Source organism: Drosophila ananassae, chromosome 3L, assembly GCF_017639315.1.
Source record: "Drosophila ananassae strain 14024-0371.13 chromosome 3L, ASM1763931v2, whole genome shotgun sequence".
In the NCBI taxonomy this organism is placed as follows: domain Eukaryota; kingdom Metazoa; phylum Arthropoda; class Insecta; order Diptera; family Drosophilidae; genus Drosophila; species Drosophila ananassae.
In genome coordinates this window covers 9,875,314-9,891,692 of record NC_057929.1, presented here as the reverse complement: position 1 = coordinate 9,891,692, position 16,379 = coordinate 9,875,314, and the positions used below count along the sequence as shown (strand labels likewise).

Genomic DNA, 16,379 nt, shown 5'->3' with positions numbered 1-16,379 from the left:
GCCAGTAAAGAGGGAGTTGCAATTGCAATTGCTGCACTTTAAGCGAATGCGGAAATTACAAACAAAAATTGATCAGGCCAGAACCCACCGGGCCATGATATAAAAATCACTTTATATAAGTTGAAAAATTGGCTTACGATTGGCTCTTAACCGAAAGCCAGAAAGAATTCCAGAACTGTCACATTTTCCATTAACCAATTAAAGGCAATTCATCAACTGACATTTGCAATTTCCAGGAAAAACATAAAACTTTATTAATAAGCTGCAAAAACTCGCCCCACTGACAGAGAACATAAAAAGTTCTTTAAAGACAAACGGAAATTGTTTCAAATTAAGTGAGAATTTAAATGAAAACGAGTTACAATTCAAGTTGGAAAACCAGACTTCATCCCAACAACAGTGGCTTTTGTGGAAAATTATTTTTCCCCCGAATGATATTTAAAGCCAAAGGAAAATTCACAGGAATATCTGGAGTGTGAATAAAGTTTTTCTGTAATTTTCATTTTGATGAGCAAACTTTGCGGCAATACTTTGTAAATTGTACATTTTAATTTTATGAAATTTACATTTAAAAAGGTACTAAAGCGTAAAGTTGATTTTTAGTCTGATTTTATTGATTCCACACACATTTAATCACACCAAGTATTAAAGTTCACTTCATAATTTCAGTCTTATGGCTAAGATCCAATTAAGGGCTTCCCGAAAGTCATACATTGTTGAGTCATCAATTGCTTTGGGCCGCATTGGCTGCCAAAAAAGGAAAATTCAGCCCCTTCAGCATGCCGAACAGCTTTCTGCTAAAAATTGTTAAGAAAGAGTTAGACCAGAGCGTAAGAGGCTTAGTGGGGATTTTTACTATTTTTCCTGTTTACTTACTAGATGGAGTCGGTGCACTTGCCCTGGCCATCTCGCACCTGATGGTTTCGACAGCGGGCTGGCTTCTTGGTGACCGGATTCGAGGATCGTTGAACCTTGACCTTGAATATGGGCGAGTTGTGACCTTGGGGAGGGGTATACTCAATACTATCAGGGAGGGAGGGTGGCGTAATGCCACCAGAAGCCGCAGCAGCAGCAGCAGCCATAATCGGTACATCTTTGGATCTGGCATGCAGCGGTGGTCCAGGATGGTGCAGTGGCTTAACAGTGGCACCACCAATCGGAGTCTCGACAATCATCAGATTATTCAACCTGGACTTGGGCTTAGAAGAGATGGTGGTGGGGCTAGTGATTTCAGCAGGTGGTGCTCCTGCTGGGGTGCTAGAAGTTGTTGTGGTGCTTGTGACGGTGGTGCTGGTGCTTGCCTCGGTGCTTAACTTGATCGGTTTGACGGTCAACGCACTGTCATCATAGTAGTAATCCTCCTCATCGTTATACGACTCCTAATTGAGAGATCCAAAGGTTATTTTTAGCGTTTGCAACTCGTTAGCCGCATAGCTTTCAACTGGTTTCTCGATCAAAACTCTGACTTCGAACCAAAACTCACTTCGGCCAGTCCGTTCTGGCCCACCTCGATGATGGCCACATCCTTGATGCTCACATGGATGTTGTATTTGCCAGTTTGCCGTTGATCGAAGACCACTCCACTCCGCCCTCCATCTGGATGGCCTCCAGCCTCTGTCGATGGCGTTTCAATGGCCTCGTCCACGATGGGCAGCGTTTGGGCCAGGCCGAAAGTGATTACGGCCAGCGATATGAACAGCATTTCAAAATTCGTCTTTAAACCAGTTCCAAGTGGGCACGAAAAGAATCTCTTTGACTTCTAAGAGGAACGTGTGTTCTGATTGGAGGTTCGATCGACACTGGACAGGTCGTGGCGGAAGAAGGGCCTTTTTAAGCCCTAAACAGAGACACTGTGAAAAAATAACTATAGACTTTGAGAGGATATTTGTTTAATACTCTTATATGTAGTTCCATTCTTGTTTAATATCTTGTTTTAAAGTTAAGCCACACTTGCTTAGATTTCAATCAAAACTAGATTAGATAATAACCTGCCTCTTACTCTCACACACATTTAGGCCAAGCCCTTATGTGGCTCAAAAGACATACACTTTGTACATAAATATTCCATGTACTTGTCCATAATATTTACTATTTACTGAGCAAGCATGAATGCCACCTTTGAGGTGCTAAGGAGCCACTCCAGCTGAAACTAAGTGGCCAGGCCAACTAAGTGACCTGGCTAATACCAAGTGCATATATCTATATAATCATAAAGGTAAACAGATGGACATCCAAGCAAATAGTCCAGAATAGTCCAGAGTTGAGCTTGAGAACTGACGTGGGAAGTGGCTATAAAGTTTTGACAGAATATTTAACCAGTTTATTAACTGCTTTAAACGGGAGAAGAGAAGATAGTGTGGCTGTTGAAAAAGCCATAATTCATGGCTCAGTACACAGTCGACCACTTGGACCAGTTCATCGAAAACTCATTAATTAGGCCGTGTATCGAATTCGCCAACTTTGGCTCACCAATTAGCTCACCATTGAGTCATTAGCAGAGGTCAGTTTCTTATGGGGGAAACCAATCAACGCCAGAACCATTTACATAACACCTAACCACTAATTATGCAATTATGCAAGCCAAGTTCCGAGGAAATCATATGCCAGGAGCAGCACTCCTTTGCCATTTTGGACAGTCCGAACGACTCATTTCGTATGCAACGTCATGGAGAGTGCAAAATCAGCATTTCTCATTAGACCTTAGACCGCTGGTAGCTACCAGCTGAAGCTCCACAAAAAAAATTAGATTAATTTGAAATGAATTTTCATCCAGTTTTCTTCTGGTCCGGCTCCGGCTCCGGCCCAGACCCTGCCTGAAGTCTGAGGCGGCATTTGTAATTAGTTTTTAGCGAATTCTGGGCCGCAAACATTTCAAGGTTTAATGCATGGCTGGCGAGCCTTGAGAAAAGTTTTTCGCCTTTTGGGTCCGAGGACCTCTGTCAGGGAAGAGCTCTCGGCCCAAGGAAGGCCAAGAAAAAAGGGGCGCAAAATTACAAAAAAAAAATATATCTAAGGGGGAATGGAAGATGGCCGCATATGAAGTGTATAAATTACACTTCATCATGAATTTATTATCAGTGCTGGGGCAGATGCAGCTGGAGGTGAAGCTGATGCTGATGCTGCCACGAAATGCACCAAGGCAGCACGCTGGCTCAGCACAAGATGAGGTCCTTGCTGCTGGCTCACCTGCTGGTCCACAAACACATACAAAAGATGCCAAACACGCAGCAAATGCAGAGAGAAATAATATTAAATCAAATGGAATTATTTTTTAAGAGATATATTAAAATACTTAGGCACCTTTTTACTTTCTTTTTTTTTACTATTAGAGCTATAAGAGCTAAGCAAGATTACCATTTAATTTAAATCCTAAAACCTTAAACTTTTTATTTATTAAATATTATTCTCTGTGTATCAACAACAGCATTTATGGAATGTTGACCAGAGCATGCATTTTTCGCGCCAGCCAACTTGAAATTGTGTAAACTCAGCGGAAAAATATTAATTCTAATTTCCAAAGCCACCACCCAAGGACCCTTTTTATAAATGCTCTCCGTTTAGCTGCACCTTTAATTCCCTTCTTCATACAAATGTTCCAGAGGATGTTTCTCAAAAAAAAAAAGGTAAAAGAAATTAATGTAAGGATTTGAAGTTTTTGCGCCAATTTCTTGTTTTTTTTTTCTGCCTTTACAGAACCATTTGAAGCTTTCATCAATTAGCTGCTTGAAAGCTGAAAAAAGGCAGCCGTTGAGTAGCTTTTAGTGTCGCAGGATTGCCAGGATGAAGGCTTACGCAAAACACCTACCTTCTGCCTACTTCGTAAATAATTGTCAGGCTTAAGGGTCTTGCTGGGAATCGGACTCTCAAGTGGCTAAGTGAAATGGACTGTTAAACAAAGATGCAGATGCTGGAACAGTTTGGTAATTACACTTCTTCAAATGCACTGAATTTATTGGTGAAAAGGATAATTTAAAGCGAATAGTATGATACAATTAATGGGCAACCTTAAACGGAAATGTTTGAGGAGATAATGCTTTACCTAATAGAGGATATATATAATGGGACATGGGGGACATTTGATGGCAAATAGCAACTAAACAGCCCGCATATAATTCCTTTGATTGGCAAACAAATTGAAAGTTCAAACTCAAAAGGGCTTATGCGAGCGAATACATATACGAGTGTGTGCCTCCCTTCGTGTGGTCGAGCATTATGTTATAAATCAGGCTTTGGTATATTCATATTTTATCTATTTGCTTGCCGAGAAGATAAATAACCCAATCTGAGCAAATTGGTTTTTATGTCTTATTTTAAGGCATTTTCCATGTGAGAATATATTGAGTTTACTCTTCAGAATGATGACATAAATTGCATTTTTCATTTATGTAAATATTAAATTTATTTTATTTGGCCAAGTCTGAGGAAATTTTATTTAAAAGGTGAAATAAATCTATTTCTTTAAAATATTTTTAGTACTAAATATAAGCTGATTATTCTATCCAAATCATGTTTAATAAAGTTATAGGCAAATCCCAAAGGTAAACCCCCGAATAGGACCTCCCTGTTGTCGTATTTGTGTGCACTTTGGCCTTAACTGTCAGCCAGGCGAGAAAATGAAAAAAATATTAATTCGATAATTAAACACAGTGCGCGCATCGTTTTAATCTGTGCGCACATTTTGCATATTAATCACTTAATTAGGTTAACATTATTAAAATAAACACGAGCCAGTCGAGCCCGTCTCTCTCGTATTTTGGCCCGTATTTATCAGGTAAACAGACACACACACACTCGCACATAGGTGTGACTTCATTCCAGGTGACACAGGTGTCTGAAATGGTGGGCTCAAAGGCTTACGGGTGTATATGAGGAGGTATCTGCTCTGTTCATTAGGAGCTACAAAAAAAAAAACAGAGAAACTAGTGTGAAAAAGTTTGAGAATGCCAGGAATGCCAGCGATTAGATAGGCGGAAAAATACGAAACATACGTGTGAGTGTAAGTGAGAGTGTCCTTATCGCAGGACACATAAATAATATTTATTGTTCTTTATGGGCCAGCTCAGAAGGCCCGCGAAGATGCCAACCCCAAGGCCTAGTGTCAGTTGGGAAACATTCAAGTGTTTCGAATATTTTTTAACAGCTTCCCCCCACGGTGGAAAGCCTGCCACTCCCACTCCCACTCCTGCCACGCACACACGATGTCCTGGAAAATGTCTTCATTGCGCTTTAATGAAATGCGTGGCAGAGATGGGAAAAGCGGGCTTAGTTGCCATGGATGGTTGGATGGATGGGGGGATTCCCCGTTTGCCTTTCGTATTTGCACTTTAAATTGCGCACAAAAGTATGCTACAGCCTTCATAATAAACACAATTTATGTTTCGTGCAACCTTTCATTTCGCTTCTCTCTTCCTTTTTTTATTTTTTCTCAGCAAACATTTCACTGTCAGAACTTTGCGATTAAGTAATTCCAAAAGTTGTTTGTAAAAAATTACTCAAGTTCATGGAATGTGTTTGCTAGTAATATTTTAAATTGAGCGACACTGTCTGATATTAATAATATTTTTCGGGGGCCAGCATGCCGCATGTCGCATGCCGCAGCCTCATGGCCGACCCCGTGTATCTCTGACAAAAAAAAAAACTTTCAACAGAGACTTCAGAGAAGAACCGGCTGAAACGAGTTTATCCCGCCACAGAAAAGAGACATCAATCACCTGGAGCATCAATCATTTTGTGAGGTTCACTTAGCAAAAGGTGAGTGGTGAATTTTGGAAGGATGTTCGTCATGATTGCAATGTGTCAACAGGGAAAATTGTCTGGGAGTACATTTTATTATAATTTTCATTTTATTGGTAACAGAAAGTGGTGGAAGCAAAGGGTTAAGTCGTTCCCTTCAGAATATGCTAACAGTCTAAATAATTGCCCCTAGAAATTAGAAGTTTTTATACTTCATGACTGGCGTTATTGGCCAGATCTTTGGCCAGATTAAGGACTAACTATATAACCTCAGACCCATTCCCACTTCCAGTCAGTCTTCAACTATGCTCGCTGGCCTTTATTTCGTCTTGGGGCTTTGGATTATTTCCGGTGTTTCGGCCTGGCCCATGCCACCCGTCCTTGGGGAGTCCCACGGGGAGACCCAATTCCTCCATAATCTAACCAGGCAAATGGCCTCAAGGAATAAAGTTGACTCCCTGGCGCTATTCGGTGTTAATCGGAAAATGCAGCGAAGTAGACACATCCTGGTGCAGTCCCTTGAAGAATGTCTCTCCAAGGCCTTTCAAATTCCAATCGTTGTCTGGGGACTGAGGGGCAATGTCACTCTGCGCCGGATCCTTGGCGAAAGGACTCTGGTGGGTGTTAGCATAAGCAGTGTCTCGCCCAAGGAGGAGCCTATTTTTGATGTCCTGACTGATGGCTTGTTTGGTCTGCACCACGTTCCGATTCTATTCATTTACAAGCGATTGAAGAGCCAACCACCCACTGGGGATCAATTGAAAGACCTATTCTCCTGGTGCTGGCGTCAAAAGTTCATCAATGTGTTTGTCACCTATCAGCAGATTCGGTTCACTAATCTTACAGGAGACAGAAACGTGTCCTGGGAAAATTACCTGTATACGTATACTGCTTTCCCAGAAGTTACGGTCAGGAATCTGACCCAGACTGGTTACCGACACACGGATATAATGATGGACTTTCGCGGCTATGAGTTTCGGGTGCCTGTCTTTCAGGATCCTCCCAATGCCTTTCGGGTGAGCTCAATCCTCCTAGGTCCTTGGTCCTTCTCAATTTAATATTCTACACTTTGTTTAGCTACCAAATGGCAGACTCTCAGGGACCTTTGGCCTGATGTTCGCCGCCTATGTTCACCACAGGATGGGGCATTATCGCCTGGAGCCCACTGTCGACGTGGACAGGTACAACTACCACGAGAACCTGATGCTGGCCGCGACCCGGGGGGAGATTGAAATAGGCGTACATCCGTATTCCTCCATGCAGCCGGGAGCCGAGCGGATGGCGGGCTATTTTCCACTCGTCTCGACGAACACCTGTGTCCTGGTGCCCTGGCAACATGAACCGCCTCCGGGCCGCTTCATCCGGTATGTTGTCCGAGTGAATGGAACTTTTCTGCTGGTCCTCCTCCTGGCCCTGACCCTGGCGTGGCAGTTGGCCCGTGGCGAGGGGTTGCGTGGCATTCAGCTTTCCCTGGTTACCTTCTTTCTGCAACCGATATCGGACATAGACTTTCGTCGACTGGCCGAACCATACAAGTTCATCCATGTGGCCGCTCTCCTAGGATCCTTTGTTTTGTGGACAATGCGTACGGCGAACTTATCATCGGTTTTCACCTCGCAAGTGAGTACTTTAGTTTCATAAATCATTGGAATAATATTTTAATTCGATTGTCCAGTTCCCAGGGTATCAGATAGACAGTGTTGAGGATTTTCTGGCCTCCCCATTGCGTCTGATGCTTACGGAATCCGAGGTGGAAATGTATTTCACCGCCGGTAACCTGCCAGCGGCTTTGAGGCCACGCCTCCAGGTGGTCAACAGGTCGACGCTGTTGGAGCACTTGGACAAATTGAATGCCAGCTACGCCTACTGCACCACCACGGAGCACTGGAGTGTGGTGCAGATGCAGCAGGAGCGCCTGAAGAGTCCACGCTTCCGGCTGGCATCAGGCATATGCACCGGCACCCACATTCTGCGTTATCCCATGCAGTGGAATTCGCCCTTTCAGCGGAACTTTTTCAGATTCAGCTCCCATGCCAAGCAATTCGGTCTGTGGCCCCACTGGAGAAGCAAAGGTCAGCAGGATGCCAGTCGAATGGGTCTGGAGGTCAAAATGATGGACGACCATATACCCTTTCAAGTTCTGAACCTAAAGGACTTTGAGATGCTCCTTAAAATCTACCTTTTGTCCCTGACAGGATGCTTTCTCTGCTTGCTAGGGGAGATGGCTTGGATGCGTTATTGGAGAGCAAGGACAGGGGTTGGGAGATTAATAAACTGATTAATAAACAAAGCCACCTTCCATTGTATGGTGTTTAGTATGCAAAGGTATTCAGTATTCATGGGGAAAAGTTAGTGGCACCCGAGAAACTGAACATCCATAGTTAAGTGCAACTCATTTAGCTTAACTTTTGTCTGGAGAACTTTGAGAATGCAGGCCGTAAGAAAGAATTGGGGAGAGAGTCGTCGTTGGCCAATTCCAAACATATCGACGACTGGGTAAATAGAAAATTCAATTTGAAACGATTGCTTACTAGATAACGAAAGCCCCGACCTGCCCGGCCTGCCCAGTCTGCCAGGCCTGCCAGTTGTACACTTTTGGGCCCAGCCTTCAGCAGAACTTTCCACAGGCAATCCGAATGGCATACGTTTCTGACTCTCCATCGCCATCACCACTCCCACTACCAGCTACCACCTCCAATCCCATGCCCATATGCCTCCCTGCCCACTCAGCAAGTTGGCCACAAACAAACTTCCTGTATCGATGGTAGCACACACGTACGGTTATCGCCCAGCCCCCGGGCCAATATCTAAGTGAAAACACAGATCAACAGTACGACAATCAGCAGAGAAACAGGCACCGGCAAAGGCACTGGCACTGGCACTGGCACAGGCACACATCCGCCATAAAGGACGTACCATATCCGTATTCCTATTCCCACATCCACCTCCAATCTCCATCTCCATCTCCACTTTCCAATCCCAAACCTCGCACCTGCAAACGTAGGCAACATCAGACAAGGCAAAGGCAAAGACAAGGCCGAAAACCCAAAGGCATTACACTGAGAGAAATTGAAATAATAGGAGTACCAGGTATAGAGTAGTCCTATCAACTGGGAGTACCGGATATCATACAGTCACCACCATTTTATTTAATATTTTGTTAGTTTTTGAAGCAACCCGTTTATATATTTGAATGTAAGGACTATTTTTACTTCGTCCCTCAAAATGGCAGGCAGGTTACAAATTGTATGCTTCGGGTACTCCAAAATCCTATGCCCCTGCCCCTGCCACGCCCACCTGCCAGCACTTTGATTGGTTGCAACGCCTCGCCCTTCCTGTTTTTGTTGCACGTACACGTATTACGGCCAGTTGCATTTCTTGGATTGCATTTAAGCAACATTTATGCATTTTTAATGTGACAGTTGAAATGATGAGACGGCAGCCTAGGATTCTCCGCTCCTTTACCTTCTGCTGACAGGATGTGTGTGTGTGCTATGGCACATGCCACTCCCCCATGACCCCCATGTGACCTGTGACCCATGCCCCCTATCCCCGACAATGCATTTTATGCATTTTGCAGTGTCAAGAAAGTTTCACTCTCGCTTCCAGAGGCCAGGACCTCTCCGACCATTTCCGTAAATCATTAGATAATGTTCCGGGGATTTTCGTTGGCTCAGCACATCATGCATATATAAATGATATATGAGATGGATGATATCTATATATAGGTCTGGAGAACCAGAAATAATATTTAATGTGTGCTTTGTAGTTTTTACTAAATTTTACTAAATTGAGAAAGCAATTTTGTTTGTGCTTTGAATATGATTGGATTGCCATGAACTGGGAGTCGTTGGAAAAACCCACCGACTAACCACCGAACCAATCGCCACCCACCACCACCATCACCACCACCACCACCGACTGGCACCATTAATGGGCCACTTTGGGCCGCACACAAATGAGTTGCCGACCACAATTGACTGCCAACTAGGCGCGTGCATAATCATTGCAATTTTGTATGATTTCCAGCCAATGGCCCCGCTAACCTTCTGACCACCATCCGAACGAGCCACCCGCAACACAATCGCCGGAGCTGGTGGCCCACTTGAGTGGCAAATGCCACGCAGGCGACCACAAAAAGCAACCGAACCACAGTACATACGGAGCTGTATCGACAGTGTCCTTTGGCAGGATTCAAATCCTTAGTCCTGTAAGTATGCAATGCTTTTTGCAATGGCAACTGGCAACGGCAAACAGCAGATGGTGCTGCAACAGCAACAGCGACAACGTTGCAAGTGCAACGTTGGTGTTTATTAGCATGATTAACCCCGCCACATTGCCGCACAAATTGCAAACGCATTGAATTTGGGTCAGTTGGGGCGGATAATGAGGTGGGCGTGGCAGGCAGGCAGGCAGCAAGGAGGGACAGAGATCGAGGCAGTGGCAGTGCCAATGCCAGTGGCAGAGGCAGAGGCCGGATGGAGGAAAATGTTGGGGCATCTTGTAATTTGATTTCAACGTCATCCCGGCAATCGGCGGCACTGTTTGTTGGTAGTTTACGAGATGGCCAGATGGCTGGTTATATGGCCAACTTGTTTGGCTGTTGGCCTGACATTTGCTGATTGCACTGGCCAACAAAGGATATGCCAACAATTTGAGTGGCTCAAAGAGCACGGCCAGGACTAAGACCAGGACCATGGACCAGTGCTTAATTAGTTTTGGATGCACTCTCTTGGATGGAGCGAGTCACGCATTCGAGCCATAAACAAAAAGCCTACACAGACGGCCTAAAGACTTGTCGCACTTGGCTTGTTTCGTTTCATTTCCGGTTAACCACATCCTGCGTAATAAGCGCCACTTCCGCTCCGCAGTGGACTCGACTTGGTCTCGTTTTGTTTTCCTTTCGTTTTGTTTTGTTTTGTTTTTTCAGAATCCTGGCATTGTCCTGACTGGCAGTGCTTCTGTTTTTATTGTGAGTCAAATATTCGCTTTGGCCAAAAGACAGGAGTCGGACTACAGCCAGGATGCTGTCACTTCCGCTCCACCCACAAAAAGTCCTGGAAAGAAGTCTAGACACTGAGCGAAAAATACTTTTATAAGGATTTCGAAGCTAGAGATTGTGAAGGACTGTTTCTCACTGTGTTCTCTTTGCAAGTCAATGGCAGTTTAGTGGACACTTCTTGTCCCAACCAAAATGTAGAAACCACAAACTGAAGCTGCATTTTTATTTGCATCCCTCTCGATGCCTGGCAGCCATTGTTGGTGTAACTGCCTGTGTAGGACATGCCACTTGGCCAACACCACCACCTCCAGCCTCCAGCTTCTAGCCACACCCCTCCTGGAATTGGAGGAACGCCTTACATCGGCTGGTGGTTTACATTTACGTTTAATGAATTCAACTCCATTTGCCATTCAGCAATTGCCATTGCCAGTGCCAGGCAGTGCTGGAGTCTCTAGTGCATAACAGTCTAATTGTTGACATAATTAACCCCCCAAACCGGAGGCACTTTGCCTTTTGTCAGCTTATTGGGCCAACCAACAGTTCGCACACTGCCTCCGAATTTCGAGTGCAGCCAAAACACTTAAATAATACGCAATTGCAGTGTAATTGCGTTTGCAAGTTGGTTGGCTGGCGTGCTCTCCACGACTCTGGAGCGCCGGATGCAGTGGAGGATGTGGGGGATTCGGAGGGCACTTGAGATGCACAGCGTGTGTGCCAACTAGCAGCCACCACACCGCACCACTCCGCACCACAGCGTATTATAATAGACCCTATGTTGGCCGAAACATATGTTGCACAATCATTTTATTTGCACGAATTAAGCAGCTCTCGAGGTGAATTGTTAACAGTGGTAGGAGATGGCTAAGATGGCGTTTCATTTTTAAAATAATTATTTCCATTAACATTTAAATATTAGTTATCTAAATGCGACATTATAATAGGCAAACTATATTAAATATAGTTTTGAAAAATAATAATTCCACCCACTGTCCATATCCTGTTGGATGGGGAAGTCTGCCTCGGCTGCTTTTGTGGCTGCAATGCGGTTGTGCATTTGTGCGTGGTGCCGCCAATTCTGCCATTCCAGGAGCCTGCTACGCTCCTGCTGCACCTGCTCCTGCACCTCTACCACCTGCCACTCCACCAGAATCCCGGTCTTTCTGTCCTTTGGCAACATTAGCATTCATGCCCCTTGCATACCGACACACACCGGGCCGAGCCGGGCATGGAGGAGTTTGGGTTAAAAACCAAAAGGTCCTGGCCAAAAAAAAAAAATCTGGCCTCCCAAGGCCTGGTGGCTGCAGCTGACGCTGATGACAACGTTGGGGTTAACTGGCATTAATGTCATGCAGTCATTCTGTCGTTTCTTTGGCCAAAACCGCCAGGAAGTTGCCGGCGAAACCGCTCGGAAAATTGTTGAAAAGCAATCGTTCTGACTTTGGGACCTTGCGTGTGCATACGAGTATCCTGTCCCGCCACCGATATGCGATGGCATTCCAGCATAATTTTATTGTTTGGCCAGGTATTTTTCGAAAAGTATGTATTTTTGAAAATGTTACCTGGCACATTTCAGAACGACGATCAGTAGCAAACGAAACTTCAATCTAGCAAATCATAAATTTGGCCTTTAGAGCTTTTGTTTCTTACCTAAATTTGAATCCAAATCTCGGGACAATGGAAGGTGAGTCTATAAATCAATGATATCATCTAATAGCCTCTAAAGTGACACTTGATGGAGAGCCTATTCCTCACGATCTCTTTTGTAAATAGCCCTTTGTTCTGACTTTCTAAGCAGTTAGTGGCTTAAATGTTTTCCGGAACGCAACACGCATCACAAAACATGAATTTCCACCTGCCCCTGATATCGGGCACCAATGACAAACCACTTTATGCCCCATTTCCCTGTCCCTCTCTCTTGAAAGCTATTAAAACCTAACAAAATTGGGCCAACTGGGTCAAAGTTCAGTGAGTCAGTCAGTCAGTCAGTCACAACAATGGGAAAAAATAGAAACATTGAAAATATGTGAAGGGAGCCTAAGCCGTCTAGACGTGTGCCAAATGAAATCAAACATCGTAAACTGATTCCGCGGCATATTGATTTTATATCATCAAAAAAAGAGGCAGGTTATACTGGAATTCCATTAAATCACTTCGTGCGTGCTGCGATGCGTGTGGTGCTCAGATGGTTCGATGGCTCAGTGGTTCGGTGGTTGTCACGCTTCGACAGTCTGCCAATATCTGGTTCTGGCTCGACTTTTAGTCCTTTCACGACTTCCATTCAAGATGCGTGCCCAAAAGCTGAATGCCCAGGAGCGCGAAAAACTGCGTCGCCAACGCTCCGAAACTCGCCTAATTGTGGCACGATGCAATGAGCTAGGTGCCTCCACTCGAGTCTATAATCCGTCACGTATTCTATTTACTTATCTAGTATTGTGTTTTTACAGGTTTCGACTATGTTGTGAATGCCCCGGAAGCGCCCACGGTGGGCTTCCTTCGAAAAATTCGCAGGGGACCCGAATCTGAGTATGTCAGAGATAGCTTTAGATGCTGCACCTTGGAGCTGCCCTCCCCGGGTCCGGCCCACTACGACATCCCAAGTACTGTTGGCTTTAAGGTGGATATACATATACTTAGTCACTATAGCCATATATGGATAGATCATTTTTTTAGTATCCTTCGAAAGCTGGTTTCTCCGCTTTTGCCAATAAAATGCCACGTCTACCCCCATTCCGGGAACTTGGTTATCCCCCGATAGGATCCTATGCCACCGACTTTAAAGGAACTCAGTACTACTTCACCTTCAAAAAAGAGGTTAAGCTGGAACCGAAATGGCAAACTCCCGGGTAAAATCTTCCAATAGTTTTCTGTAATATGTGTTATTAGAGAGTAATCCCTTTTTGCAGTCCCTCCACCTACACGCATCATCTGAAATATCCGCCGTGGAACGTGGAGACAGCTTTCGGCTCCAAGAGGCTCATCTGGCCTGCGGTGGCCGTGTTCTGTACGCCGTACAATAACGCCAAGTGTTCGGTTTGCGAGCTGGTGCCAGTGGGTGACTATTTCCATAACTTCAGTACGGATGCGGACATGTGCCGTCCGTGCATGCACGTCGCGGTGGCTGCCATCAAAAAGTGCAATCTCCAGGTGACGGAGCGATTCCTGAGGCAGCAGAAAATCAAGCAGTTCATCCCCGCTCGCTATTGTGGATTTTTTCACATCCATGACGGTACCAATGCCACCATTGAACGGGACTCCCGGAAGGTTTTGCGCCAAAAGATTCGCGTTGAAAATTATCTGTATCGTGTTAATGCCAAGGTGGAATATTAACGAAAAACTACCTTCATAAAGCCACCAACTTCATGTGCAGAAAATGTGAAATTTCTAGAATATTAAACTTGAAATTAGAATGCAGCTAGCCCTCCAAGTGTTAAAGCTCTAGTTGACTGTCTCGGGGTGGATGGTGGTGGTGTGTGTTCGCCTTCCTGCTGGTACATTTTAATCGCATTTCCGGCGTTCCGGTTTCCTTTTCCTTCCACCCATTTCCAATCCTACTTCTGCGTATGGTCGCTTCCGGATGGAAAGGAACATTTTAGCTGGAACCCACACACACACTGGGATAGGAATAGAAACCGAAACAGAGACAGCAACCGGCCTTGGACAATGCAACAATGGCTGTTGGCCATTGGCAGCCATTATGGCCATTATGGCACATGGCCGCCATGCCACTGTCAATTTCACAGTTTGCTTGTTTTGCATTTTGGCCAAAAGCAAAAGCAGTCCACAACCTCATCCTAATCCTGTCCTGGCTAGGCCATCTGACCGGTTGGTATACGCGCGTGGCATTTGGAATGCAAGTCAGGTGTGTGCCCCTGCCACATGCCACCCAAAATAGAAATGGCAGCGCTGAAAGTTGCACAATTTGTGCTTCATCTTCCACATTACCATGACACTTCTACCAGCACGACTTCAGTTGGGGGATCAAAGTTTATTTTGAATGCATGTGCGAGTTCTCAGCCAACTTCTTAACTTAAAATTGATTCTAATATTATTGGATATAGGAAAGTTTAATATAATTTCTCCTTCCAATCCTCCTAACCCATCCAATCAAGAAAAAGCCAAGTTTATTTTCAGTCAAATATTATTTATTGTTTAGAGAAAAGTTTAGAGAGATGAGGTGTCTATATTGTATCCTATATTGTATCCGGAACGCAGGTTCGCAGGAACGTAGATCGATTGGCAAACAAAAAAGAACAGCCACTGTGATATAAATGATGCGAATAACTACATCAGCAGCGACCGTTCCCTTCTTTTTGAACAATTTTCAATTTCTGTCCACCAACGTGACACAAATGCGTGCCACAAATGACAAATCGGTGAACTTGTCGGTGCAGCCAAAAAGAACAGCCACTGTGATATAGGTGATTTTTTTTTTGGGAGAATAATATATCAGCAGCAACAGTTCCCTGGGGCTAACACCGGAATAATATTTGTCGTCGGATAACGAAAAATCACAGAACATTCTCGGGTTTGGCTGTTTGGCACTTTAGGTGCAAAAAGAACAGCCACTGTGATATAGATTTTGAAACTTACAGCACAGCCACTATTCTCTCTACTTTAAAGGCGGGTATCCTGCGAGTCCTGTCACCTAACTCGTTATTTTTGATGCATTTTGGACAACTGCATGCGTTATAAAGGAAAATCACTGTGATATGTAACGAGGGATAAACGCATATCACAACGATCGTTCCTTTTAGCGAATGGTCCTTAGAATATTTTACATTTTTTTTCGAATAGTCACATTTGAAATTCTTGTTAATAAGCGCCGCAATTGCCACAACGAACTTCAATGGTTGTCTAGCTTTATGATCAGAGAAGTCACCTAAGGCTGGACGACCAAAGAAACTAATTGCAACCTTTATATTGGTATATTATTTGAAACTTTACATTTCCAAGTCACTTTAGCTTGATGAACATTTTAAAATTATAGCACGAGTGTTCGGTCTAGTCACTTCGCTTGTTGGTAACCAATTTTTTTGTGAAAAAGCGACCATACCGACAATCGCCATTCAATTTTAAAATTCTGATGCTAAAAATCACTTACAATTTGATGAATTGATTCTTCGTTGAGATGGCCAAGATCCTGAGACACACTTTGCCCAGTGATGGATATATTTTTGGTGCATAACTGCACAAAATGCGTCCCAAGATCGTAGCCAGTTGGGGGCTCACAGATGTCTGGACGGCTTTTTTATAGATTATAGGACAAACTTTACCCAGTGCTGCTAGGAAATTGGCAAAACCGAACAAGGTTTGTCGTATAATGATCTTCACTTTGTAACTCGCGGCTCTTCACACTCTGAAGATGCTTGGCTGACTGATGATCCTACTGCCGGTGGCAGGACCTTTTATACCTAATATTTTGGGCCTCAAGGATCTCCTACCTGTGGGTGGCGGGTGTTTTTACCTGCCCAGGGGGTGGGCCCTTCCGCGAATTCGCGTCCCGGTTTCGCGTCGGCCGCCGGCCTTAGTGAAAATTTTGCAACTTAATCCGTGGCCATAAACGGATTAATGCCAGCCAGTTTTTCGGGGGAAAAACGCGCAGCTGGGCCGCGCATAAATTTCGCAGAACTGCAATTAGGTTAGT

General features: G+C 44.5%; 3 protein-coding genes across 5 annotated transcripts; 2 read left to right on the top strand and 1 right to left on the bottom strand.

Annotated features, from left to right (window-relative positions):
- Positions 1-592: 592 nt before the first annotated feature.
- Positions 593-1,841, bottom strand: LOC6496016. 2 transcript variants are annotated; one of them, XM_001960010.4, is made up of 3 exons: positions 1,484-1,841; positions 877-1,379; positions 593-797 (listed from the first exon to the last, which is right to left on the bottom strand). In XM_001960010.4, exons 1-3 carry the CDS (start codon positions 1,700-1,702, stop codon positions 725-727), a joined length of 795 nt encoding a protein of 264 aa, XP_001960046.3. In that variant the 5' UTR covers positions 1,703-1,841; the 3' UTR covers positions 593-724. The 2 variants fall into 2 exon arrangements, with proteins under 2 accessions (XP_001960046.3, XP_044571321.1); XM_044715386.1 differs by having other exon boundaries at positions 593-794.
- A 4,377-nt stretch (positions 1,842-6,218) lies between these two features.
- LOC26514099 lies at positions 6,219-7,949 on the top strand. Its single transcript, XM_044715318.1, has 4 exons — positions 6,219-6,749; positions 6,811-7,353; positions 7,409-7,870; positions 7,929-7,949. The coding sequence occupies exons 1-4, from the start codon at positions 6,219-6,221 to the stop codon at positions 7,947-7,949; spliced, it is 1,557 nt and encodes a 518-aa protein (XP_044571253.1).
- Positions 7,950-12,304: 4,355 nt separating this feature from the next.
- LOC6494594 lies at positions 12,305-14,146 on the top strand. Of its 2 annotated transcripts, none has more exons than XM_014907375.3 (4): positions 12,305-12,416; positions 13,180-13,349; positions 13,406-13,578; positions 13,639-14,146. In XM_014907375.3, exons 1-4 carry the CDS (start codon positions 12,410-12,412, stop codon positions 14,060-14,062), a joined length of 774 nt encoding a protein of 257 aa, XP_014762861.1. In that variant the 5' UTR covers positions 12,305-12,409; the 3' UTR covers positions 14,063-14,146. The 2 variants fall into 2 exon arrangements, with proteins under 2 accessions (XP_014762861.1, XP_001960045.2); XM_001960009.4 differs by lacking the exon at positions 12,305-12,416 and adding an exon at positions 12,747-13,112.
- The last annotated feature ends 2,233 nt before the right edge of the window (positions 14,147-16,379 follow it).